At 52.8% G+C, this 22,218-nt stretch overlaps 9 protein-coding genes across 9 annotated transcripts; 4 read left to right on the top strand and 5 right to left on the bottom strand.

Moving 5' to 3' along the window:
• Positions 1-2,652: 2,652 nt before the first annotated feature.
• On the top strand, positions 2,653-5,584 carry H310_05589 (hypothetical protein). The gene is made up of 4 exons (XM_008870334.1): positions 2,653-3,059; positions 3,120-3,361; positions 3,407-3,467; positions 3,515-5,584. Exons 1-4 carry the CDS (start codon positions 2,679-2,681, stop codon positions 5,012-5,014), a joined length of 2,184 nt encoding a protein of 727 aa, XP_008868556.1. The 5' UTR covers positions 2,653-2,678; the 3' UTR covers positions 5,015-5,584.
• Positions 5,003-5,559, bottom strand: H310_05590 (hypothetical protein). Its single transcript, XM_008870335.1, has one exon. It carries the CDS (start codon positions 5,545-5,547, stop codon positions 5,059-5,061), a length of 489 nt encoding a protein of 162 aa, XP_008868557.1. The 5' UTR covers positions 5,548-5,559; the 3' UTR covers positions 5,003-5,058.
• Positions 5,585-5,810: 226 nt separating the features above from the next.
• H310_05588 (hypothetical protein) lies at positions 5,811-10,102 on the bottom strand. Its single transcript, XM_008870333.1, has 16 exons — positions 9,787-10,102; positions 8,934-9,738; positions 8,739-8,863; positions 8,617-8,688; positions 8,214-8,568; positions 7,886-8,166; positions 7,724-7,832; positions 7,420-7,679; positions 7,198-7,368; positions 7,000-7,135; positions 6,834-6,955; positions 6,602-6,782; positions 6,498-6,550; positions 6,373-6,449; positions 6,186-6,321; positions 5,811-6,125 (listed from the first exon to the last, which is right to left on the bottom strand). The coding sequence occupies exons 1-16, from the start codon at positions 10,078-10,080 to the stop codon at positions 6,030-6,032; spliced, it is 3,273 nt and encodes a 1,090-aa protein (XP_008868555.1). The 5' UTR covers positions 10,081-10,102; the 3' UTR covers positions 5,811-6,029.
• A 1,675-nt stretch (positions 10,103-11,777) lies between these two features.
• H310_05587 (hypothetical protein) lies at positions 11,778-16,127 on the bottom strand. The gene is made up of 17 exons (XM_008870332.1): positions 15,842-16,127; positions 15,708-15,787; positions 14,953-15,657; positions 14,533-14,883; positions 14,406-14,477; positions 13,761-14,345; positions 13,603-13,710; positions 13,408-13,552; positions 13,154-13,338; positions 12,937-13,113; positions 12,741-12,888; positions 12,571-12,692; positions 12,407-12,515; positions 12,283-12,348; positions 12,172-12,233; positions 12,044-12,117; positions 11,778-11,996 (listed from the first exon to the last, which is right to left on the bottom strand). The coding sequence occupies exons 1-17, from the start codon at positions 16,104-16,106 to the stop codon at positions 11,885-11,887; spliced, it is 3,366 nt and encodes a 1,121-aa protein (XP_008868554.1). The 5' UTR covers positions 16,107-16,127; the 3' UTR covers positions 11,778-11,884.
• A 395-nt stretch (positions 16,128-16,522) lies between these two features.
• Positions 16,523-18,081, top strand: H310_05586 (hypothetical protein). Its single transcript, XM_008870331.1, has one exon. It carries the CDS (start codon positions 16,567-16,569, stop codon positions 17,416-17,418), a length of 852 nt encoding a protein of 283 aa, XP_008868553.1. The 5' UTR covers positions 16,523-16,566; the 3' UTR covers positions 17,419-18,081.
• On the bottom strand, positions 16,560-18,099 carry H310_05585 (nicotinate (nicotinamide) nucleotide adenylyltransferase). Its single transcript, XM_008870330.1, has one exon. It carries the CDS (start codon positions 18,074-18,076, stop codon positions 17,435-17,437), a length of 642 nt encoding a protein of 213 aa, XP_008868552.1. The 5' UTR covers positions 18,077-18,099; the 3' UTR covers positions 16,560-17,434.
• Positions 18,100-18,199: 100 nt separating this feature from the next.
• Positions 18,200-19,592, top strand: H310_05584 (hypothetical protein). Its single transcript, XM_008870329.1, has 2 exons — positions 18,200-18,846; positions 18,899-19,592. The coding sequence occupies exons 1-2, from the start codon at positions 18,226-18,228 to the stop codon at positions 19,499-19,501; spliced, it is 1,224 nt and encodes a 407-aa protein (XP_008868551.1). The 5' UTR covers positions 18,200-18,225; the 3' UTR covers positions 19,502-19,592.
• H310_05583 (hypothetical protein) lies at positions 19,519-20,305 on the bottom strand. Its single transcript, XM_008870328.1, has 4 exons — positions 20,247-20,305; positions 20,054-20,193; positions 19,843-19,987; positions 19,519-19,785 (listed from the first exon to the last, which is right to left on the bottom strand). The coding sequence occupies exons 1-4, from the start codon at positions 20,275-20,277 to the stop codon at positions 19,664-19,666; spliced, it is 438 nt and encodes a 145-aa protein (XP_008868550.1). The 5' UTR covers positions 20,278-20,305; the 3' UTR covers positions 19,519-19,663.
• Positions 20,306-20,877: 572 nt separating this feature from the next.
• H310_05582 (hypothetical protein) lies at positions 20,878-22,047 on the top strand. The gene is made up of 3 exons (XM_008870327.1): positions 20,878-21,294; positions 21,353-21,569; positions 21,633-22,047. The coding sequence occupies exons 1-3, from the start codon at positions 20,918-20,920 to the stop codon at positions 21,693-21,695; spliced, it is 657 nt and encodes a 218-aa protein (XP_008868549.1). The 5' UTR covers positions 20,878-20,917; the 3' UTR covers positions 21,696-22,047.
• The last annotated feature ends 171 nt before the right edge of the window (positions 22,048-22,218 follow it).

Genomic DNA, 22,218 nt, shown 5'->3' with positions numbered 1-22,218 from the left:
TCCAGGGGTCGTTTACTAATTCAATTTCCTTGTACAGGGATGTATGTGACGTGACATCACATCACATAATTTGGAACCTCCGAAACTTTTACTCAAAGTATTATGCAACGCAAAGAGGTATAAAATTCTATTAGAAGTCAGTTTACCTTTCTACAGGTGCCAAGGGCCATAGTCGTCCTCCATGTCGCTTATGGACCAGTTGCTGCTACTTAATCGATGGTCGCAGGTATGGTCATCGTCGTATGATGCATGGCTGATGCCTGGTAGCACTTGCTCGTCCACCGCCACGTCTTCTTCATCGGCAGCATCCTGGAGACCTAGTTAGTCCCACAACTCGGTGAGTCGTCGTTTCGATGCTGCAATACACACATGGATTGTTGTAGACGTGAAGCCTTCAAATACAGTCTTCAACCGCTCCAGTACCTCACGGAACGAAGTATTTACGTTGTATTGACGACCAACCTCACATATCATTATTGCCCAAATCAATTCAATAGGCTGCAAGCCCGAAGGATTCGGAGGCGTGTACACAACAGAATGCTCTCGCGACTCGGCCATGACCACCACAACAGGTACGATGTTGCTCTCGATGTGCGTGGCAAGTTTTTCCCATAGGGCAATTTTTTTCGTCCGAGTTGTAGTGGATACCATAGCGGTCGCAACTATCGGGCAGACGTGACTTGGCCCAGACATACTTTAGATGCCGTCGGGTAGGCATTTATGGTATTTTGCGTTGGCCATAACGATAACGACGTTCTTTTTCAACATGGCTTCCAATTGGCCGAGCAACGTGCCAAACCAGTCAACGAAATATGCATGGTTGAATATGACATGGTAGTCCTTGGGCTCTTTGCGTCGTATTTTCCCCCCTTGGAAAATGCCGAGGGCAAGTAGTTTTGAGTTGTCCACTCCATCGTCTGGTATCGCTCCAAAAAACCAATATCGTTGTTCCTTGTATTTGCATGACTTGCAGGTCTTGTTCGTCATTTGGATCGTATAAACTGTCTTGATGACGAACGCAGTGGTGGTGGTGTACATAAGACTCGTCTAGGTACACAACAGGCGGTGAATTTTTGCAAAAATGATTCACACCATATTCGCAATGTATTTATCGCGGAACATTGCACATTGTTTCGCCAACGCAAACGTCAGTTGACATTTTATTTTTCCCCATTCGAAACCGACACGAACCAAGAATCGGCGCACAGTACGACATGCTGACACCATTGCGCGGGTATTGTCGGGGCGACATCGACATGTTGTCACTTTGTAGTAATACTAACACATCTTTTGCAAATATCCGCGTCCATGTCAAACGGGGTCCCGAACAAAGGACTGGACGAGCGAGAACGCTTTTCTTGTCGTAGGAATGCAAGTTGTATGAGAATGTTTGTTGGAAGGCAACAGCGACGGCTGCTGTAGCGTTATATGTGCGCCATTATACTCTCATAACATTTGTGCTCCGGCCGAGAATACGTGCATTATGACCAGATGCATCCTCCATGCCCTCATGTCGAAAGTGAGCGTCAAGACGAAAAATGTCGAGACGTTCTTCTATAGTTAGGCTAGGTGGGCGACTCTGCTTGACGAACCCACAGATCTTGTCGAACTCGGCCGTTGCAATCGTTGGTTGCGGTCGGACCATATTGTGGCATTATAACATTGACAAGATGACAGGGATGGTACATAAACATGTGAACTCAAACAAATTGATAATTTTGTGACATCGTTTTTCATGACAAGATACACTGGATGGATATCAGCACAAAGGAGTCAAATTGACAATCATTCACAACTTTGAAGTAGAATGTTTAAAGGGTATTACGTTTAGGAAGAGATCGATAGTATAGTTCATCTCAGCTCAACGAGCTGCATCGATTAATGTATCCCAAGACCACAAGAACTCGCTCCATCCTTGTGTACGAGTAAACGACCCCTGGTTGATGTCCATCACTACTAGGGTCACTTCAAGTGCTTTTGGTGGCATAAATGTGAAACAGAGTAAATATTTAATGTTATCTTGAAATCTCACTCTAAAAAATATTGACTACGATTTTGTGCAAGTACTAAAATTGTGTAGTCTCTCCTTCCAACTTGTTTCGTCCTCCTGCAATATCCGTTCGAGCCGATGTGGTTTCGGCGGGTCGGGCAAGCATGGGCATCCAGCACAAGGCGACAATTACACATCCACGGCGCGGAAGCAGCCACCGTGTTGATTATCCGTTCGATTGCCGACAAGGCTTCAGAGGGTCATGGCAAGCTAGCTGATAAGCAAGCACCCATCACCCGTCGTCAATTACAGGCCGAGGTGAGTGTTTTGGGTATTGTCAGGCAGATCTATTCCACGAAGCGTACCCGGAGCGTTTTCTGCTGGAGCTGGTAGCTGCGGGCGCTTCGTGTCGTCCATCATACCCTGTACACACATGGAGGGTGGCGGTCGTCCTCCCGTCCCGCCGGTAGGAACAAATTCGACAACCGATTGCAACCGGTTTCAGAAATTTAATGCATTCATGGAATTCCATATACGAACTTCAAGTGAAAGTTGAATAAAACCCAACATGCGACAGAGCTCGCGTTTTGTAAACTGCCCACGGCACCGTTGTTGATTGGTCGGTTTAGTATCCATCATTTCTTCATGGCACTCTAAAACTGGGAAAGTTGAACACACTCTGCCGACGATGCGACTTGGCGCCGCCATGTACGATATCACCGGTCCCGCCGCGGAGGCTGGCATGTTTGGGTACGCCCAATTCCACCAAGCCACCACGGGTATCCACATGCGTCTTCGGTCGCGGGCGTTTGTGTTTCATGATGACTGTGCGGTGGGAAACGACATGTCGATCTTTGCGTTTGTCAGTGTCGACACGGGCTGCATCTCCGAGTCCATCACGCAATCAGTGCTCGCGCGGCTCCAAGCGCATGAAGATGTGTTCCCGTCCTTAACGTTTCAGACACACAACGTCATGCTGAGTGCGACGCACACGCATTGTGCGCCGGGCGGTGTATCGGAATATCCACTCTACAGCATGCACCCGCCGTTGAAGGGATTTGACAAGCAGGTATGAACAACAGAAAACAAATCTGCTTCCTTCACGATTGCATTGATCTTGTTGAGGTAGAACTTTGAGTGCGTTGTGACGGGCATTGTGAAATCCATTGTTCGTGCCTTCCGCAATCTCCAGCCGGGCGTGATTCGCGTCGCACGGGGCGAGTGCCTTGGCGCATCCATCAATCGATCCGTTGAAGCATACAATGCCAACCCCCTCGACGAACGGCAGCAGTTTGCTCACAACACGGACAACGACATGACGTTGTGGAGGTTGGATGGAATCGACGAATATCCCATTGGCATGATCAATTGGTACGTGACCTCATGTCGTCTCGAGTCTTGAGCTGATTTCAATAGGTTTGCTGTCCACCCGACAAGTATGGGCAGTTGGTTCACACTCATCACAGGCGACAACAAGGTGCGTCGATCGACATTGTGTCCGGCGGCATGAACTGTTGCATATAGGGGTACGCATCGCATGAATTCGAGCGCGAGAAAGGGACGGTGCACTTGATGGACCGCCCGCGATGCTTTGTGGCGGCGTTTGCCCAGACGAACGAAGGCGACGTAAGTCCCAACATCTTTGGACCACGCAACCACGCGAACGAACACCTCGACCTCGAGCGGATGGAAATTGTAGCCGAAGCGCAGCTCGAGACAGCGCGGCGTCTGTACAACTTGGCTGAGACGTTGCCACCCGCGACAACTATGTCCATCCGGTGTGTCCACCAGTACGTCGATTACAACTCGATCGCGCTCGGGGCCAAGTGGCACGTACACAAGGAGTGTCCGCCGTCGACATCGTCGGGATGCATTGGGGTGTCGATGCTCAGCGGCACGCGGTTCGATGGACGAGGGGTCAGCATGATCCCAGAGGGATTGCAGTGGGGCGCCAAGTGCTGGTTTACGCTGATGCCGCAGACGCAGTCGATGCAAAAGGAAAAGCCCATTATATTCCCGACAGCGTCCACGGGCATATCGCCGTCCATCTTGCCACTGCAATTGGTTGTCCTTGGCGACAAACTCGTGCTGGCCGCGACTCCATTTGAAAAGACAACAATGGCTGGGCGGCGGCTTCGGCGCTCCATCGCCACTGCGCTCGAGTTGGACAGCCCAAACGATGTTGTGCTCGCGGGGCTTGCCAACGCATATTGCGGCTACATGACGACTCGCGAAGAGTACGCGATCCAACGGTACGAAGGGGCGTCGACGCATTTTGGCCCCAACCAGTTGGTCGCGACGCAGCAACAGTTTGACGAGTTGGCTGCGTGCCTCCGACTCGGCACTACGCCGCCGTCGCTACCTCCGCCACACAAATTCAGCACGTCCAACTGGCACACACCCGTGATCCACGACAGCGTGGGTGACTGGACATGGACTTTTGGCCAGGTTGTCGAAGATGTGCTTTTGACCAAAGAAGTATTTTCTCCAGGAGACATTGCCCAGGCTGTGTTTTGCGCCGGTCACCCGAAGAACGACCTGCGAACACAAAGCACCTTTCTTGAAATCCAACGGTGGCGGTTGTTCGACGGGTGTTGCGGAGGTGGCGTGTGGGTGTTGCATGCGGACGACAGCGATCCCCAGACGTTTTTCCACTGGAAGCGGAGCGGGCTGTCGGCGTCGTTGGTCACTATTGTGTGGCACATTCCACCCAAGACCCCTCCCGGACTCTACCGCATCAAGCACAATGGGCACTACAAGGAGCGCTGGAATGGCAACGTCGTCGTGCCGTACTGCGGCGTCTCGCGGGCATTCGAAGTTGTCAACGAAGATGAACTCGAGGCCACCTTGACCGATGCCATCCATGACCATCGCCCCCCCGAGCCGACGTTATCCACTGCAATCGAACACAAGGATGAGCTGATGGCCACGGCGACGAGGGAGCTCGTGTGGTCGCCGTCATCTAAGCTCAAAAAGCGCGCGACTGGACGATGGCCATCGGGCATGTGGAAAGAGGACGGCTAAACGAATGACATTTAACATACATTTATTCAGCAATTGTTGTCCATTCAGGCATCGTGGACTTCGACGATCGCTTCGATTTCCACGGGAACATTCAAAGGGAGGCCGTTGGTGCCGACGGCCGACCGAGCGCCGACGCCGTGGTCGCCAAAAACCTTGGCAAACGTGTCAGACGCCCCGTTGATGACGGTGGGTTGGGCAGCGAAGCCATCGACGGCGTTGACGAACCCCGTCAACTTGACGATTTGCTTGATCTTGTTCAAGTCGCCCAATTCGTTTTGCAAAGTCGCGAGGAGCGCAAGTGCGACAACGTGCGCAGCTTCGTACGCTTGTTCCGTCGTGAGATCGACGCCAACCTTGCCCGTGATCAACGCTCCGTTTGCCGGCGTTGGGATATGACCAGCCGTGTAGATCAAGTTGCCGACACGAGTGAGGAGCTTGTAGTTGCCCTTGGGGGGCGACACAGGCGGGAGGACGTAGCCAAGTTCGGCTAGGCGAGCACGGTAATCGGGCATCGTCAAGTCAAGAATGGGCATCGTCAAGTCAAGAATGGCCCTCGTCACCCCTCCAACACATGCAAAACATAATTTCAGTAATACTAACCGATTACTATAGGACTCACCAGAAGCGGGTGAGGATAGGTTGAATTGTAGCCAATCCAAATCGTTTATTCCGTGGTGTAAGTGAAGCTGATATTTAGCCAATCCGATTGCAGAATGGAAACGACTGGTGTGGAGGGAATGTGGCACCGAGACGTTCATTTGGAAAAAGGAGAGATGGCGGCGCATGAACGCTGAAGAAAGAGATCTATATGCTTAGATGGATAGCCTATGCCGTCGTCTGTGGACGATTGATGGAGATATCGCGCAATGAAGCATGCACGAGGAGAGGAATCGAGTGATTACCATGAAAGCGGGAGGTTTGCAGTCACACTGCCAACGATGATTTCCAAGAGATTTCTGCCTGACGATTCATCCTCTTCATTGTGGTAGTGTTGTAGCTGTATAGAAGAGTCTCCTTATCGAAGCGGCGCGATGGGTTTGCGCGCGTCATTCACTTTCTTGTAATCGACTTGACGCTCCGCGTTCAGCGTGTCGTGGTCGAGATCTTCGACCTACGCGCCAAGTCACCACTTGTCACGCATGCACGATGAATACATAAGCGAAGGGATGACCTCTCGCATCAAACTGTCGACTTTCCGCGTGCTCCCTTTGATAAATCGACGACTTTTGCCCTTGTCGACGCTGCCTCCCTTCACCCGCGGCGACGGTGGGACTCTTGGTGACACGAGCAACGGCAGAACATTTTTCCTGTCATGTGAAACAATATTATATCTTGGTGTAGCCTTGAATATCTAGTACCTTTCGATCACTGGCATGCGGAACCCAGCTCGGTAGACAAACTCCGGATCGCTTTCTCGCTCCCACAGCTCGTCATCCTGCCACCGAAGTGTGCATGAGCCGTGCGCCAAGTTGGGCTGTTATACCTCGTCGGGTTCTGGCAGTCCGAGAGTCGTGCGATTCACTTCTTTCTGAACATCTACGACACAATCGTTGGACGTGTGCATTGGGGAACGCATGTGATTTATACCTCCTGTGTTCGTATCGAACCGGACCGGCCGACTGCAAGCAATGCAACACACCATCCCTGGGATCGTGCCAACTGCAGTTGTGGGTTCTGTAGATGGTATGTGGTCTCGCATGGCTTCCATGGCCTTGGTCACACGGCGGCGAACGTTATCCCCGAGCTCGGCTTTGATGCGCTCAATGTCCTATTGAAGCACTTTGTTCGAACCAGCCGAAACGATCACTCCTAACGGAACCTTTTTCGTCAAGTCCTGCGTGAGGGCAAGCTTTGCCTCGATATTTTGGGCAAATGCTTCCAGAAGCAGTGTCGGGTTGTAGGCAGGGATAATGTTGCGGGGTTGCGAGCTCGACCGTTGCACTTGAAACTAGTCAGTGCGTGGACACACATGCAGACCGAAGTACCTTCAAGGGTCACAAACATCTCGGCGACTTTTTCTGTAATGCTTTCAAGCTTGGCGTTGAATACTTTGTCCGAATCGATGACCTCGGCCAGCGGCGGCGGCGCAACTGACTTTTTCTCGGACGCTTCTTCCTTCTCCTACCGATTTTACAAACAAATTATGTCCATTTGGATTTGGGAAGGACTTTTATGGCAGGTACCTTCTTGAGCTCTAGGCACAACGATGCAATCAACTCGGCCTGCACGTCTAACGTCGACTTGATTTCCGAATCGTCGTACACCTTGGCGATCGACGCCGTCGCTGCCCCGCCTTGGAATTTAGACGATCCCAACACCGCGTGAATCTTGGCGAGCTCGGCGAAGATTTGAAACTACATCAACATCGTGTTAGCATGACTCCACCAAATTTGCTCTGGGCATACTTTGAGCTTGGACAAGTGGCCCTCTGTCACGCGATCCGTCATGTCGCCGCGGTACGCGTGCACGTTTCGCGTCAGCACACGGAGGTCGTCTTCAAACCCGTCAAGACGACGGCAACATGTCAGCAGCAACTGCTCTAGCCGCTTAACTGCATCGCTGCCTTCACCAAGGGCCATCGCTTGTGCGGACAACGACATCTTCTTATCCACGTGCGAATGATGTTCTGGACCCGAAGGCGCTTGCGGTGGCGACGGCACCACCACTGCAGCAACAGCATGAGGCGATTTTTGCGTATTGTACTCGTACCCTTAGGTTTGAGCAGGGCGACTTCAGTGATTTCTTTGGACAACAGCGCCAGCCTATTGTCAGCATCCATGTGGAGCCGCTTCTGCCACAGATTCCACAGCTCATCCATCTGAATGCAGAAAACGATCAACGATTTTCTCTGTACAATTGAAGGGGAGCTACCTGCGCGCGCGCATTGTCATATTGCTTGAGGAGCCCTTCGTTATGCTTATCCAAGGTCGAGAGGAGTGTGTTGAGGGTCTGAAGCTGTTGGTCACGAGTCGCCAAGTCGACGCCGAGTCCGGCCACAGAATCTTGAACTCGAAGGAACATGTGGTGGAGATTTTGGAGCGTGCCATGCAACCCATTACTCGTGGCTTGCAGCGCAGCAACTCCAGGCAACGCACGATAGTACTGGCGTAACATCGTCTGCAGCTCGATCATCTTTTTGTTCTCATGCGAGTCTGGTCGATTAAAGGTCAGATTTCGATCAAGAAATCTGGTGGCAAACCTGGTTTTTCGAGATCTTTTCGAATGATAGGGATCGCGTGCAACCAGTCGGTGACTTGGCCCATAATGTGTTCCTGCAGATGCAATTGATGGTGCAACCCGTCCTTCTCCAACTCGAGCTGGGCGTCGAGCTGTCGCAGATCCAACTGGGCCTTGCCTTCCTCTTGGTGCTTTGCATTCTGCCACTGTGTCTTGTGGCCCTTCGCCCACTCGTCCAACGCGTTCAGATGCTGTCGCAGCTCGTCTGTCGCGTCGGTTTGTGTCTGTCGCATCTCGGCGAGTTTCCCAAATACCATCGACAGATCTGGTGTCGCACCATCCCCTCCTCCACCGCCCGACAGTCCTTGCATCAAACTCTACCACGCATCGGTCAAGGCGCTTCTCATGTGCGAAGGAGAACAAACCTGGTTTTCTTCGAACGCGTCCACCTGACCTTTCAGTTTGCGCACGTCCTCTTGCAACGCTTTCACCGCTTGCTACTCCGATATGAATGTCACTCACGTCGTCGTGTTGCAACATATCGTACAGCGTTGGACTCGGTCGTTGTGTGGTCACTCCCGTGCGCCAGATTAAGATCTCCAATTTGCTTGGTCAAACGCTCGATGCGATCGGAGTGTCGCTGTACTTCGTCGTCGAATTTGCGGGAAGGCACTGTGGAAGGTGAAGTGAGATCAGGCCCACACTGAATGAGACAATTCTTGCCGAGACATGCCGACAGTACCTGGCAAGGGTGTGACTGAAGGCGTTTCTGTCGAGTGGGCTTCCTTCACCTTGCCAGCCAGCTCGTCAAATGCACTGATCATGTCGTGGCGAAACTGGCCAGCGTCCAAATTGCATTGAACGACTTGGTCATGAATACCCTCCACTCGATCGTGCCAAGTAGCCCTATCAACCTCGACATCTCGCAAACGCACAGTGAGCTGCTTGAGTTGTTGATCAAGTTGCTCGACATGCATTTTCTGCGCCGGGTCAAATAGCATGCGTGTGGACGACGTTCCATCGCTGCGTTTGCTCTTCTTGTGTGTATGGGTAACCATGGTCGTTTCGGCCGGAGGAACGCGCGCCGGTCGAAGGACGTCGCCGCCATCACTCAGCACCTCATCGTCATCGCCATCGCTGCTGTCATTGTCGCTATTGTTGCCGTGCAGCTGCGTCAACTGATCTTGTAGAGCGTTGTATCGCGCGTCTTGTGACGTGACGAGCTGGGCGATTGCGTCCTTAATCATGGCTTGAACATCGTTCAAGAGCGCTTCCTTCATCAGGTCAAGCGTGACAGTCGTGACGAAGTCGCTAAGCCGAATGCTCATTTGATCCACGCAATTCTTCACGTCACCAATGGATGCGTCCTGCTCTTCCGCGCGGTCCTCAAGCGCCCGTACCATACCAAGTTTGTTGGTCAACAGTTCCTCCCGACTCTGAATTGGTTCTGCGTTGGCTTCGACGTCGTTCACACGTTTTTCAATTTCTCCGAGCTTTGCCAGCAAGTCATCGTTCGAAATCGAGGGGGATGCCGTGTGTTTGCTCATCTGTTGATATCATCAAACGCACTGTCAAGCCGAACTTCGTGCGTGTACCTCTTCTTGTACTCGGTCGACTTTGTGCAATTGCTTTGCCAGCTCCTGCAATAAAATGTCGTGGTGGTGGATCGTGGTTCCCACAGCTTGCATCACATGTGTCAACGGGGCCACAGAAAACGTGAGTAGATTTGTGTTGAGGGACGCATTGAACTGCTCCGAGTTCCAACTCGATGCGACGGGGGCATAGCTGGACCATTTCCGTGCCGTCGCGGCAGGGGATCCTTCGATCGGCACACCAGCCACACTTCGCTCGGTCGCTTGTGGTGACGGCGATGCGATGTCATCCTCCATGCCGCTGTGAATATCACGTTGCAAGATTGGTTTCGCGCCAAGAATAGACTCACGAGCTGCCCAGCAGGATCGTCCAGACTCAAGTAGCCAATCAATGCATCGCTAGGCATCATTTAGCCAACCAAATGCCTGTATTCATCCCATTGGCTTGTCGATTTTTGATCAACCAATCAGATTACCCACACTGTCTGAACAATCCTCATTTCAAATTTCGCGCGCTTTCACTCACTTCGACCCTGGATCGATCAATGACTGAAGCCACGAGAAACGGACAGCACTTGATGTCCGCGCGGCACAGCGCAACAACGACCAAGGTTGGCGGCGTAAGTAATCTCTCTCCTTAAACTAACGGTGCCGTTCTCTGCTCGTGAATGCTTGATTGCTGTTAGTTGACCTATCATCAAGAAGGGATGGTGAAAAAACATGACAGAGAATGGGTCGCATCCCCTGCTTTGAAGAATGCAATCAGCTCGCACAGATATGATCCATGCGATTCCACAATGAAAGAGATAACGAACGAGGATGAACTTGCGTCCGCTTCAGCCTCTGCAACATCGTGGGGTGGGAAAGTGTTGATGCTGACCCGTCGCCAAGAGTGTGATGCCGTGAATCCAACATTCTACTCCAATTATTCGCAGTTCGATATTATTGATTGTATTGGTTCCGTGGCCCACAAGCTTGGGTACGAATACAAGAAGCTGCCCAACAAGGTTCCACCTCTAAATTGGATTCAGATTAAACTATTTGTTTTGAAGGCGCTGGTGACTGGGCTGCTCTGTGCGGAAGAAGTGACGTTCGTAGTTTCTCTTCAAGCAAGTTCCATGAAGAAAGGCAAGATAAGAATCGATTTCAACCGCATTGAGGTAGGGCGTCAGATTGAGGATGAACTGACAAGACGATTTAAGGGAGATGAGTTGAATTTTGCTCGCATGAGCGACATCTTTCAGAGTCTGGTCACAGTTTTCGACGTCGAACCGGGGTATCCACCGCCTTAGTCATCTTAAATTACTGAGATATCTGATCCATTTAGTGTACCCTCCCTCCCTCAGACCTGGCTTGATGTCGACGGACCTCAGTTGAGTCCTTGTCTCCTGTTTTACCCAGAGCAGTTTGTGTCGTTGTGCAACGAATTTCTCGAAGAATGTGGATGGTCCGATTCAATCTATGTCGCTGCATCGATAAAGGGTGTATGCCTACCTCAGTTACATCGAGCCAAGATAGTCGAGATGCCAATGTTGCTCGCAGTCCTGGAGAAAGCGGTTAGGAAAATGGTCCTCAGTCCGTCATACGAGGTATCACGCTACGGGGTCTTTGTGGTCAGTCTATTCAAGGATGTCGACGCGCATGTATTCAAGTAAGTTGTATCCACACAGCAAGCACTTACCACCGTAGGTACGATGAGGATGTCGCCGATACCATCCGAGATATGCAGGCGAGAGATACCATACAACGAATGCGTGATATCGCACGAGTCGCTGGCAACGTCTTGAACTACGAAGGACTCGATGATTCCAAGACAGGCCTATGAACGCAGACACAATGGTGTGCATGTATCGATGCGAAATTCACTGTTTCGTCCATTCAAGGCAACTTCTTCATACGATCTTCGTCGCTGCAAAACCACGAAATCCCATTGTCGGTTCTTAGAGTACATACAGATCCTTCAAGCTAGTGAACTTTAAGGCGTACTGTGTATTGTCGCATTGTCATGGTAAATCGATTGAAAATGAAATTAGCCAATCAAAATGTTCTTAGGATTTCTGTGCAACTTCTTCAGCCAATCAAAGGGGATGCGTGGTTTCCTCTATTCTGTTGACTGAGGACTTGTGAGCTTTTTCCTGCTGCGTCTTGTTGGCGACGCTGTCGGCGACATGCTGTTCAGAAGCGGCAACATGCCCTTGCCCAAGTTGTGTCGCCTAGAAAAGCCACGTTACTCCGTACTGCAGGTGAAAATGTAGCGCACTTGTCGTTTGAAGGCATGCGAAAGCCAGCACGGTACACATGGAACTCGTCACCTGGCTCGTCAATCGGAACGTCCTATTCGCATCCCCACATTTAACACAACTCAAGATGGTCTATGTGCTTGCATACCAGCACGGGATCATGCGGGACCTTGACCATGGGTTCAGCTGGTAATCGGTCGTGGATGGTGTCTACTGGCCCGATCAATCGCGGAGCAATTTGCCACGTTCAGTGATGCACCTTGGATGTGCGTCTCCAGTTTTACCGGTCGACTGCATGCAATGCACACAACTGGTTTACTCCCACCTACAAAGTCTCTCGCGCGTCACTTGGCCGTCGTCCTCTAGCTCTCGTGTAAATGAACCTGCGGTGGTCCCGTCGCCATATTCGATTGGGCCTTGCAAGGTTTCCATTGCCTTGGCCACTCGCTGCCGAACAAGATCATCAAGTTCGTCTCGAATATCGTGGATTTCCTTGAACCGGCGCGACATGAGTCCCTTGGTGAACAAGTCGACGACACGTTCGCACCTTGCGGTTGAGCGATTGAGTTTCGGCGAGTTTGGCGTCGATGTTTTGGGCAAAGCTGTCGAGCATTTGCCCCGGGTTGTATGTCGGAATGGCATGGCGGGGCTGCGAATTCGTCCGGTGCACTATTCAACGATGCCGTTTCAGGACAAGTGGCAGCATGTCGATCATACTTTCAAGGCTCATAAACAGCTCGGCAACTTTTTCCGTGATTGCTTCGAGCTTGGCATTGAACAATTCGTTCTCGTTGCTTAACTTGGACAACGAATGGTGCGACGTGCCCGCTGCTGCCTCATTTTCTTTTTCCTTTTCCGCGAGCGACTACAGCGAGAAAGTCAAGATGGCGTCACCACGTTACCCCTGACCCACCTGCTTGAGTTCGTTGCACAAGCTAGCAATCAGCTCGGCCTGGTCGTCCAAAGATGGCTTGATCTCAGTGTCGTCCAAGACCCGCATGGGTGTCGACGACGACTGTCCCCCTTGGCCTTGAAAGCGCGCAGACCCCAGAACGGCATGGATCTTGGCCAGCTCCGAAAACACTTGAAACTGCTCGTAGATGAGTTTCAACTGTGGTGCTTTCGAGTACCTTGAGCTTGGAGAGGTTGCCAGCCGTGACCTTGTCGTTCATGTCTTGTTTGTACGCCATGATGTTCTTGCTCAACGCTCTCAAGTTTTCCTCGATGTCGTTGAGCCGCCGATTTGTCGACACGAGTTTCGTCTCGAGGACTTTGGTGTCGGCCTCGGAAAGCCCGCTACCATTGTTGTGCTTGCCTGCAGAGCTAAGTCAGTTCCAAGGAAGATCAAGCCCATGTTGGGCTTGCGCCACAGATCAATACTCACCAATGTGAAGATTGTTCGACGACGGTCCTCCTGCGCGCATTGGCGTTTGCTTGATCATGTCACGGAGCTCCTTGGACAGCATCATGTACTTGGCAAGCATGTCCATGTGCATTTTGGCATTCCATGCATGCCACAGCTCATCCAGCTGAAAAAGAAAGTCAGCTCGACAACCATTCTTCAAGATGGGCGACTGACTTGAGTTCGAATTTGCCCCTGTTGCTTCGCCATGTTCTCGTTGTGGAGCTCTAAACTCGACAGCATTTGGTGCGTCTCGCTGACCGTACTAGTTAATGGTTGGGCGTCCTATACAGTCACGCTGATGACGCGAATCGACGACGCGGGGAAACACTTACCGCTGGCGCGAAATGGCTCAGCTCAATCGAGTGTGCAATCCGCTGGAGAGCCTCGTGAGACTGCGGCGGTAGTGCCAAGACGTGGGAGATCTGTGGCCCCATGCGATGAAACACTTGAAATAGTTTTTGGATCTCGGGTACTTTCACGCCAAGCACATCTGACGTAGACGCCTTCTCAACGTCTTGCCGCATGTCGGTCGCGCGTTGCGTCAAATCCAAGAACGCCGTGAGAACCCGCTCTTGCACGTGCAGACCGCGTTGGACCATATCCTTTTGATGCCCGAGCTGGGCCTCCAGTTGCCGACCCATTTTCTTCACCCACTCTGCGTCTTCGTCGTCCCGCAAGCCTAGTGTGGTCTGGTGGGAGCCGACTTTGGCCTCCAAACTGTCAACATGTCCTTTCAGAGCATGAAGCGCTTCTTGGTTGCTGGTTTGCCGCTCCACGAGCGAATCCACGTTGGCCTGGAGAGCGCTGTTGGCATCTTGCTGCGCCTTGCGCATTTCAGCCAGCTTGGCGAACACCATGGACAGGTCCGTCGAGCTGCTGCCACCACCCGCGCTCGTTTGAAAGCCTTGCAGCAGACTCTACAACGATGTCCATCGCATTTTCAAAAGTCACAAGTGAGGTCTGGCCGACGATTATACCTGGTTTTCCAGAAGCGATTGGAGGTCAGCTGCGACTTTGACCACGTCGGCTTTTACTTTTTGAATCGAACTCTGGCCACGACACTCATGCAATGACCAAGTGCTGCAGAGAAAACGTGGCGCTTACCTTATTGGTGTCCATCATCGACGTGTGAACGGCGTCGGCTGTGGCCAATTCCTTCAATTGCTTGATCACGTCCATCATTTGCTTGTCTACATCGCGTTGTCGTGCGGATCGCTGCGCTTGCAACTCAGCCACGTCCTTGTTCAGTGCGTCGAGGATGAGCGCCTGGCGAGCCAATTCGCCTGCCAACGCATCGTTCGGGCGAAATACGTCGTCCACCACACCTTGGTCCACTCCTTGGTCGAGCAACTCACCCGTTGTTGCCAGGGCTGTGGAGCTTGACGACGCGGTCAGTGGAGGCAATGCATCGCCTCGACTACCACTGCTGTTGATACCACTCAGCTGAGTTGCCAACTACACAATTCACGGGCCAAGGAAGCGGTGTGTCAGCCGGATTGCTGCGTAACAAACGCCTTTGATTACCCCTGTTGCATCTGCTTGCACTTGGTTGACGAGTTCCTGGAGGGCCTCGTACTGCTGGCGTAGTGCTTCAAGAAGGTGCTCTTCTTGATCCAAGCGCTGGTGGATGGTCGCCAACTCCTCCACCGGGATCACCACAGCACTGTCGTTTTTTGCGTCTGGGTTCTTCGACATGGAGGCCAGGTCGGGGGTGTCAGCGTCAAGGCCGGACGGGTGGCTCTGTGCCCGGCGCAGGGGAGGCAGCGGCATCGTGGGGGGTCGAAGGTGCTGCTTTTCTTCGTCCGGGCCAGTGCTGCTGTGCTTGTTCAGGATGTCTTGAATCCGTTGTCTCTCCGAGTCAAATTCCGACTGCATGTATTGCTGCATAGCGCTCAGTTGCGCTTGCATGGACTGCTCCATTTCTTGCTTCCAGTAGGGTTCGTCTCGAGAACTGTCCTGTAGGCGACCCAGTCGAACTTCCATCTCGTCCAACCGTTTCGCCAGAGCCGCCACTGCATCGTCGTCCGGCCGAGAGGTATTGTCCCCGGGGTTCCCACGATTGCGCAGTGCTTCCACTTGTTGCACCATGTCGCAGATCGCGCCGTCCGCGACATCGGCCTTCACTTCGAGGGGATGGATGAGCGCCAGCAAATCTGCGCGTACACTTTGAATCGCGTCTTGCAAGTGGTTATCCAGCACGTCGGCTTGTTCAACTATGGCCTGATTTGTCTAAAACATGATCTCAAAACACTTTAGCACGATGCGGCGCCTCATCGTACTTGGGCCTGGACCTCATCTAGCTCGGCAGAGTGGAGTAGAAGGTGCTGAAGCGTGTCGTCATGTTTCTGGAGCGTCGTTCCTGTAGATATGCTCCCGTCATGAAGCGACGGCAGGTTGATGTCAAATGCATTACCCATGATCTCCATGACATTGGCGAGTGGCCCCACTGACACTGACAGTGAGTACGACAGCAACTCCGTCTGCATCATGCTCGTGAATTGATTGCTGTCCCATGCTGGACAATGCGTTCTCGCTCGGTGGTCGATCTTGTCCACAACTGGTGAAACGACATCATCCGCAGGGGAGTTGGCATCTTCGTGCCGCAGTCTGGCCGACGTCAGTGAGACCACGGCGGCGGGGTCGTCTCCGCCATCCTCGTCACGTTGCATCGCCTCCATCGCGGTATTTTTAGCGGCGGCGAGGTTTCTGTTTCATCACTCCCGTTACTCCAGTCACTGGCCCTGGTACCTTTCGTGTTCGTCGTCAACTATGCCCCTGGCCAACATCCCATTCCAGTGACAACTTCCTCACGCTCGTCTGCTCTCTCCCGCCCCGATGCCATCCAAAAGTCGTCGCGACGATTCCTGTCTCTGTGCCGCCGCCGACATTCAGACTGCCGCTCCGCGCGCTCTGCTGTAACTCTCGCAAGCATAGCCTCTATAATCCTCACCAGATGTCTCCGCCTGCCCAGCTCGCCCTTCCTCGACTATCCTCCATCGGCCGGCCTGAATTCGACGGACCGCTGCCGTCTGTACAATGAGATAGGGCAACCGGATGACTGGGTCAACGTACGTCTGGCTCCACCAATGAAATCACGGGACTCCCGCACGTCGACGGTCACATTCGAATTTGGCGGCGATGGCGGAAAACGCGCAGGCGGCGCTCGAACGCGAGATGGAGATCATCCAGCACAAGCTGAATGGCACATCCATTCTCCATGATGGAGGCGACGACCAAGAGGCCGACGAAGATCTTCTCGCGGACGTTGGGTTTATGTATGACGACTGTCTCGAAAAAGTCACGTGTGAGTTCACTTTCGGCGTCACGTCCGACAGCGACCCGACGCCACGCGTCAGCGTCTTCCTCAGCTACGTCCAAGACGACCCTGGATTCGTTCAGTCGGGTCATTATGTGTGGCCTGCGGCTCCTGCATTGTGCGAATACATGGAAGCGCACTTCAAGGAACTTCCTCGGGGAAATGTCGTCGAACTCGGCGCTGGGTGCGGTCTTGCCGGTCTTGTGTTTGCGCAACTCGACCCATCGTCGACGATCATCTTCACAGACCACGATCCCGGCGTCCTCAAGACGATCGAACACAACGTGACGAAACAGTCGCATCGGCCTGTACATGCTGCGTGCCACACGCAAAGCCTTCGGTGGGGCCCCCAAGGGGCGAACGAAATTGACCGCATTGCGGCGTTACAGGGTGGGCAAAAAGCAGACTTGATTGTTGGAACAGATGTGATCTACGCGCGGGAGATCGTGGCGCTGCTCTTCTGGACTGTGCATCAGCTACTGAAAAAGTCTACGTCCGGCGAAGGCAACCACGAGGGACAGTTCCTCATGTGTTCAAGCTTCTCGTACGACGAAGACACGGAGAACGAGATTGATGTCGCTTGCGCTAAGTATGCGCTGGTCCGAACCATCGTGACAGACACATTGGAGAGCAAGGGGACGCGTATTCAGCAGTTTGTGCGACGTCGCGAGTAAGCTAACGATCCATTTTTTATTCTATCGACCCAAACGCGTACAACTTGTGCGCTTGCATGTACGCCAGGACTGGTGGGAGGACGAGCGAGGCGGCGGCATCGCGCGACTGCCGCGCCTTTGTCGATGACGAGTCGTCTAACGATGGAATGGAGGAAATCGTGACGGACGGATGGGCCGACGTGTCCAACTTCACACCTTCACGCGGAAGCACCACGAGTGGAACCATATCCAACAACGCCAATCCGCCCTTCCACTTGCCTTGAAGAAGGTCCATGTAGGTATCTGCACCGAGGAGCCATGAAAACTCCACGTCAGGATGTTGGGTTTTCAAGTGCTCGACGATGTCAACGGTGCCAATTCGAATGGAGCATGGATCCGTGCCAGCAGGGGCCGCCGCAAGTGCATGCATCCACACGTCCTTTTCAGCCTGGACGACCCGCACGCGGTCGCCGTGGGGAATTGCTTGACGTGCCAGTTCCAACATCGCCACGCGATGCTCAAACGTTTCCAAGTGGCGCTTTGACGAATATATGTGCTGATACACAGGAAGCACCCACACTTCGTCAAACTCGCACGCAAAGTGCTCGACACAGCCCATGTGGCCGCCCATGCCGCACGGCGGATTTGCCGACGTACCGAACACCACGACCCGCTTCATCCTGCCGAATGCGTAAAGGCTGCGGACATCCGGATACCAGAGGTTGAATTCCCTACTCATACTATCCGGAAACGAGACGATATCCGGATGCATCCCTTTCTTCCACATTAAACTGCGGGAAACCAACGACCGTGGTCGGACTTGTTACCATGCCGTATGCATCCCTTCGCCGCGTGCTGCTTCCACTGGTGGATCACCGCGTGGTTCGATCAACAATGCAGATCAACAATGCCACGGCCATGCAGGAGCTGTACATCAGTCGTGTGGACATGAAGCAGCAGTGGATAGTTGTGTCAAATCCATCGACGGAGTCCATTGACTTGACCAACCATCGACTCACAAACGACACGGGCTCGATTGTGTTTCACTTTCCCAAGGGGTATGTGCTGCAATCTGGAGAAGAGGTCACGGTGTGGTGCACCCCCGGGTCAAGCGACTTCAATTCGCACAACCTCCTGGACCCGTACCTTCTGTGGACATCTCTCGATGGCACGTTGTCGAGTTCTCCGTTCTTCGTCAAGTCGCAGCAACTCCACGAAGTGGTCCTACTTGATGCGTACCTCACAGAAGTTGCGTCACTTCAGGTCACGGCCGCGGGCCAGAAAACATTTCGCGTCAACAGCGCCAATCCCCCGCAACTGTCTTACCCATACCTCAATCCGTTCCATTTTCAGCAGCGCCACGGCGTGTATGTGTTTTCTCGGTACTGGGGGGTTGTGTCTGATCCAGCATACGCGGCGCACTTTGCCGCGGTCGTCGTCTGTCCTCTGGTACGCTCCTTGCCGTATGTCTACGAAATCCCCTTCATGGTCCCATTGACAGATTGAAGTCGTGCGCATCTTGATCATGTACAGCGTTTTGGTACAAGTGTATTTGAACCCGGCGGACTTAAACCCGTTCTTCCTCCCGGTGGCGTTTGCTTGCGATGTGTTGACGCGACTGGTGTCGCTGTCCATCAAAGATGGCCACCTTGCCACGTTCCTTTCGTTCTCGTCGTTCCTGGTCGACCAGTTTCATCTCCTTGCCATCTACCTCAGTCTCATGGTGCTGTTTCCGTCCATTCGACCGGTTTACTCGGCGCTCCTCACTGCTGAGTTCACACTTGGCCTCTTCAGCTTGGTTGGGCCTCCAGCCCATTTTTTCACGACACGGCACAAGTGGCACCGCGTGTTTCGATGGACCGAATCGGTGCTGTACTCAAGTCCAAAGGTTGTATCCACGTGCTTCGTGGCCAAGGAAGCGTTCTTCTTCCTCATGCACATCAAGGCGTCCAAGTGGATGGCCCGCGTGTCGCCGCTCGTGCTCCATCTGGCGCTATATGTTTGCATCCCTTGCGTCGCTCTAGCTACCGCGATGACTGTGGCTCGCGGTATGTCCATTGCAGTTCACATGCTCTCATCGCGACGGCAGAAGAAGGTCGACTAAGCAATAAGCACTGGAATCGCAGAAACGTTATATGCGCGATACACAGTCGACAAAGATTTTGTTTCGTGAATGAAAGTGTATTCGTGGTTCATCAAGGGCGATTGAAGGGGCGAGTGATCCGCCGCAGCATCGTGGGAGTGGATACAATGGGGACCGCCGGGGTTAGAACGAGCTCCCTTCGGGGTGTTGCGGCAGTCGCTTGTTTGTGGCAGACGCCATTTCGTTGCGCAACGCAACGAGCACTTGCTCGATGCCGTACGTTCGCTGCCACGACGCCAGCACACCTGATAAGCCACACAAGGTTCCGTTAGCGAGCGACTCGTGTCGCGACGCGCTCGTACCAAGACCACGAGGGTTCACACGTCCGTTGGTTTGATCGACGCAAGACATGTTGATACGACTCGTGAACAACACCTCGGGGGGCGCGTTGGGATAATTCTCGCCGCAATGAATCTTCAAACTGTAGATGCGCCCGTCGTGGGTGGTCTACACATAAGGGATATTCGACAAGGAAGAGATGGACGACAAGTCGTCGCAGATAATATGACGTACGCCTGCAGGGCCGAGGATCGTACCGATCCAACTCGTCAGGAAAATGTCGTCCGCCTGTTCCAAGCCATAACTGATGCTCATGTCGCCATGACCTTTCTCTGCGCTCTCCAGCTCTTCCAAGAGCTTAAAGTTGCGCGGCACTACACCATGGTTGAGTCCACAGTCATCACATCTTGTCGGCCGATCCGCATACCAATCACGACTTCCGCCCCAGCTTTCATCATGTTTCGTCACCCCAAGGAAGGTTTCTTGGATTGAAAAGGGGAAGTTCCGCCCATTGGCTTCTTAACTTTAATTTTGTCCAATCAAGTTCATCCATATCTCCAGAATGGCCGAGCCACCAATGCACCACCCGAGCATCCGCAGCTGCATTCAAACCTCATCGCGACATCAAGCATGCTAGCTAGCTCGCGCGAACACAACTCGATGGGCGATATTCGCTGCCAAGTATTTCTCTTGTCTATGACCAACGCTGTGTTTGGAAGAAGGAACTGCATTGCTCGCATTGGTTTTTCATGCTGCATTTCGCACAATGCAAGTATTTCAAAAAGTAACGCGCAACATGAGTGAGAATTCTGCACCTACTTCAGGGTTGCCTCGCGTCGCCTTTCAGTGTACACGTACACAGCGCCTAGATCGGCCTCAGTCGTCGTCCTCGACGGCGTCCTGGCGGCACTTCGACCTGTCAGGAATGGAATGTTGGTCGCTGAAGAATAGACTGGTTTATCATATTGCGCAGGTCATTCGAGTCTAGATTTGGTTTGATATTTGTATAATCGTTGTAACTGGCTTTCGAATGATCCGTTCATAGAGGTCGCCGTCTGCCCACATCAGAAATACTTCACGAGAGAGGCAGAGGAAGCGATGATGCCGATGGAGACGACGATTGCCCCGCCGTCGACCAAGGCCGCGGCGACGACAGTGGTGGCCACGGCTGCGGAATATGGCAAGCTTGCGCCTTTAAACCCGGATGACCTGAAACTCCCACCTCCGCCGCCGAGCGCCGCCGCCAAAGTCCGAAAGGACAACGAAGCGCTATCGCTGTCTGAAGTCTGGGGCGAAATCAAGGGAAAATTTCACGAAAGCGTCACGGGGACGTCCGTGTCGGGCATTCTCAACGCGATCCGCATCTGTAACTTTATCATGGCTGGCGGGATGATCGCGATTGCCATCTTGGAGATGCTCAACAAGGATAGTTTCGGCAGCGCAATCAGCAGCGTCATGGCCGTGGTCTACACCATGTAAGTGGCACGCACTGTCTACCAACAAATCCGTCGGTCTCATGTGCGTTTTATGTAGTCTCTTTGGGCTGATCTTGATCGGGTATGAATCTCGCACCAAGTCGGGCGACGAGTTTTTGCGCGCCAACTACGGCTTCCTGTACAACCCTTGGGGTCGTTGCCTCTTCCTGTGCATGATCTCCATCTTCCCCTTTGGCATGTTCAGCCCATACGGGTGGATGTTCTCCCTCTTTGGCTTTGCCAACGCGTACTTCAACTACTTTGTCATCACCAAGGTTTGTGACTCGAACCACGCACTCTCGTCCATGGCATCTTTCTCATCCATGTTGTCTGCGTAGCATCCCTCGTTCACCAGCGGCGTTCCGGACTATGAGCCCCCTGCCGTGAATACGGTTGTGTAAACTTGTTTCGAAGATGGCTATTTTATCATCCACAGCGACAGCGCCTTCGGCAGTGTCATAAGTGATGTGATTTGCTCGAGTTTTTCGACTCCTTCGCGTCGTATGCTACAGGGAACCCCCTCTCCGGGCGGTCCTCTCCTGAGATATCGCATCCATTGTGTTTAACTCTTGGACGGGATTATGAGCATATGCATCCCTAGCACACATGAAGTTGCGCTGGAATCTCACAGCTGCTGTCAGGGTGGCGCACCGCCGCGGCGAAAGATTCAGCAGCGTCAACTTGATGTTGCGGTCCCATATCGTGGTATAACTTGACTGGCTATGGATCAAAATATATCTATGCGTTTTTTCACATTTTTCTCGATTTCATGGCAACCAGCGCAATGAGTGACGAAGATGCGGCTGCAGACGGCGTGAACTGGGACATGGTGTACCAGAGGGCATGCCGACCGAAGGCTTGCGCGATCCAGATGTGTTTGTCTCGGCATAAGTATCAAGAATCCAAGTGCCAGGCTGACATTGA

This window comes from Aphanomyces invadans, assembly GCF_000520115.1.
Source record: "Aphanomyces invadans strain NJM9701 unplaced genomic scaffold supercont1.9, whole genome shotgun sequence".
NCBI classification, from domain to species: Eukaryota; Oomycota; class Saprolegniomycetes; order Saprolegniales; family Verrucalvaceae; genus Aphanomyces; species Aphanomyces invadans.
The sequence above is the reverse complement of the archived record's forward strand: the minus strand, read 5'-3'. Positions and strand labels throughout refer to the sequence as shown.

Excerpts from the sequence above, each read along its gene's own strand:
- H310_05587 (XM_008870332.1), bottom strand. The coding sequence starts at position 16,106 with ATGGAGGCGATGCAACGTGACGAGGATGGCGGAGACGACCCCGCCGCC. Across the intron at positions 14,884-14,952 it reads TGCAAGCAGATGCAACAGGG|TTGGCAACTCAGCTGAGTGG; the intron begins GTAATCAAAGGC and ends TGAATTGTGTAG. Across the intron at positions 12,118-12,171 it reads TCCCGCATGATCCCGTGCTG|GACGTTCCGATTGACGAGCC; the intron begins GTATGCAAGCAC and ends GGATGCGAATAG.
- H310_05584 (XM_008870329.1), top strand. The coding sequence starts at position 18,226 with ATGCCGTATGCATCCCTTCGCCGCGTGCTGCTTCCACTGGTGGATCAC. Across the intron at positions 18,847-18,898 it reads CGGTCGTCGTCTGTCCTCTG|ATTGAAGTCGTGCGCATCTT; the intron begins GTACGCTCCTTG and ends TCCCATTGACAG.
- H310_05586 (XM_008870331.1), top strand. The coding sequence starts at position 16,567 with ATGGCGGAAAACGCGCAGGCGGCGCTCGAACGCGAGATGGAGATCATC.
- H310_05582 (XM_008870327.1), top strand. The coding sequence starts at position 20,918 with ATGATGCCGATGGAGACGACGATTGCCCCGCCGTCGACCAAGGCCGCG. Across the intron at positions 21,295-21,352 it reads ATGGCCGTGGTCTACACCAT|TCTCTTTGGGCTGATCTTGA; the intron begins GTAAGTGGCACG and ends CGTTTTATGTAG. Across the intron at positions 21,570-21,632 it reads ACTACTTTGTCATCACCAAG|CATCCCTCGTTCACCAGCGG; the intron begins GTTTGTGACTCG and ends TTGTCTGCGTAG.
- H310_05588 (XM_008870333.1), bottom strand. The coding sequence starts at position 10,080 with ATGGAGGATGACATCGCATCGCCGTCACCACAAGCGACCGAGCGAAGT. Across the intron at positions 7,833-7,885 it reads ATGACAATGCGCGCGCGCAG|ATGGATGAGCTGTGGAATCT; the intron begins GTAGCTCCCCTT and ends TTCTGCATTCAG. Across the intron at positions 6,783-6,833 it reads CGCAGGACTTGACGAAAAAG|GACATTGAGCGCATCAAAGC; the intron begins GTTCCGTTAGGA and ends GTGCTTCAATAG.
- H310_05589 (XM_008870334.1), top strand. The coding sequence starts at position 2,679 with ATGCGACTTGGCGCCGCCATGTACGATATCACCGGTCCCGCCGCGGAG. Across the intron at positions 3,060-3,119 it reads TGAAGGGATTTGACAAGCAG|AACTTTGAGTGCGTTGTGAC; the intron begins GTATGAACAACA and ends TTGTTGAGGTAG. Across the intron at positions 3,468-3,514 it reads TCATCACAGGCGACAACAAG|GGGTACGCATCGCATGAATT; the intron begins GTGCGTCGATCG and ends TGTTGCATATAG.
- H310_05590 (XM_008870335.1), bottom strand. The coding sequence starts at position 5,547 with ATGCCCATTCTTGACTTGACGATGCCCGATTACCGTGCTCGCCTAGCC.
- H310_05583 (XM_008870328.1), bottom strand. The coding sequence starts at position 20,277 with ATGATGAAAGCTGGGGCGGAAGTCGTGATTG. Across the intron at positions 20,194-20,246 it reads TGGGGCGGAAGTCGTGATTG|TGCCGCGCAACTTTAAGCTC; the intron begins GTATGCGGATCG and ends ACCATGGTGTAG. Across the intron at positions 19,786-19,842 it reads TGTGAACCCTCGTGGTCTTG|GTGTGCTGGCGTCGTGGCAG; the intron begins GTACGAGCGCGT and ends GTGGCTTATCAG.
- H310_05585 (XM_008870330.1), bottom strand. The coding sequence starts at position 18,076 with ATGAAGCGGGTCGTGGTGTTCGGTACGTCGGCAAATCCGCCGTGCGGC.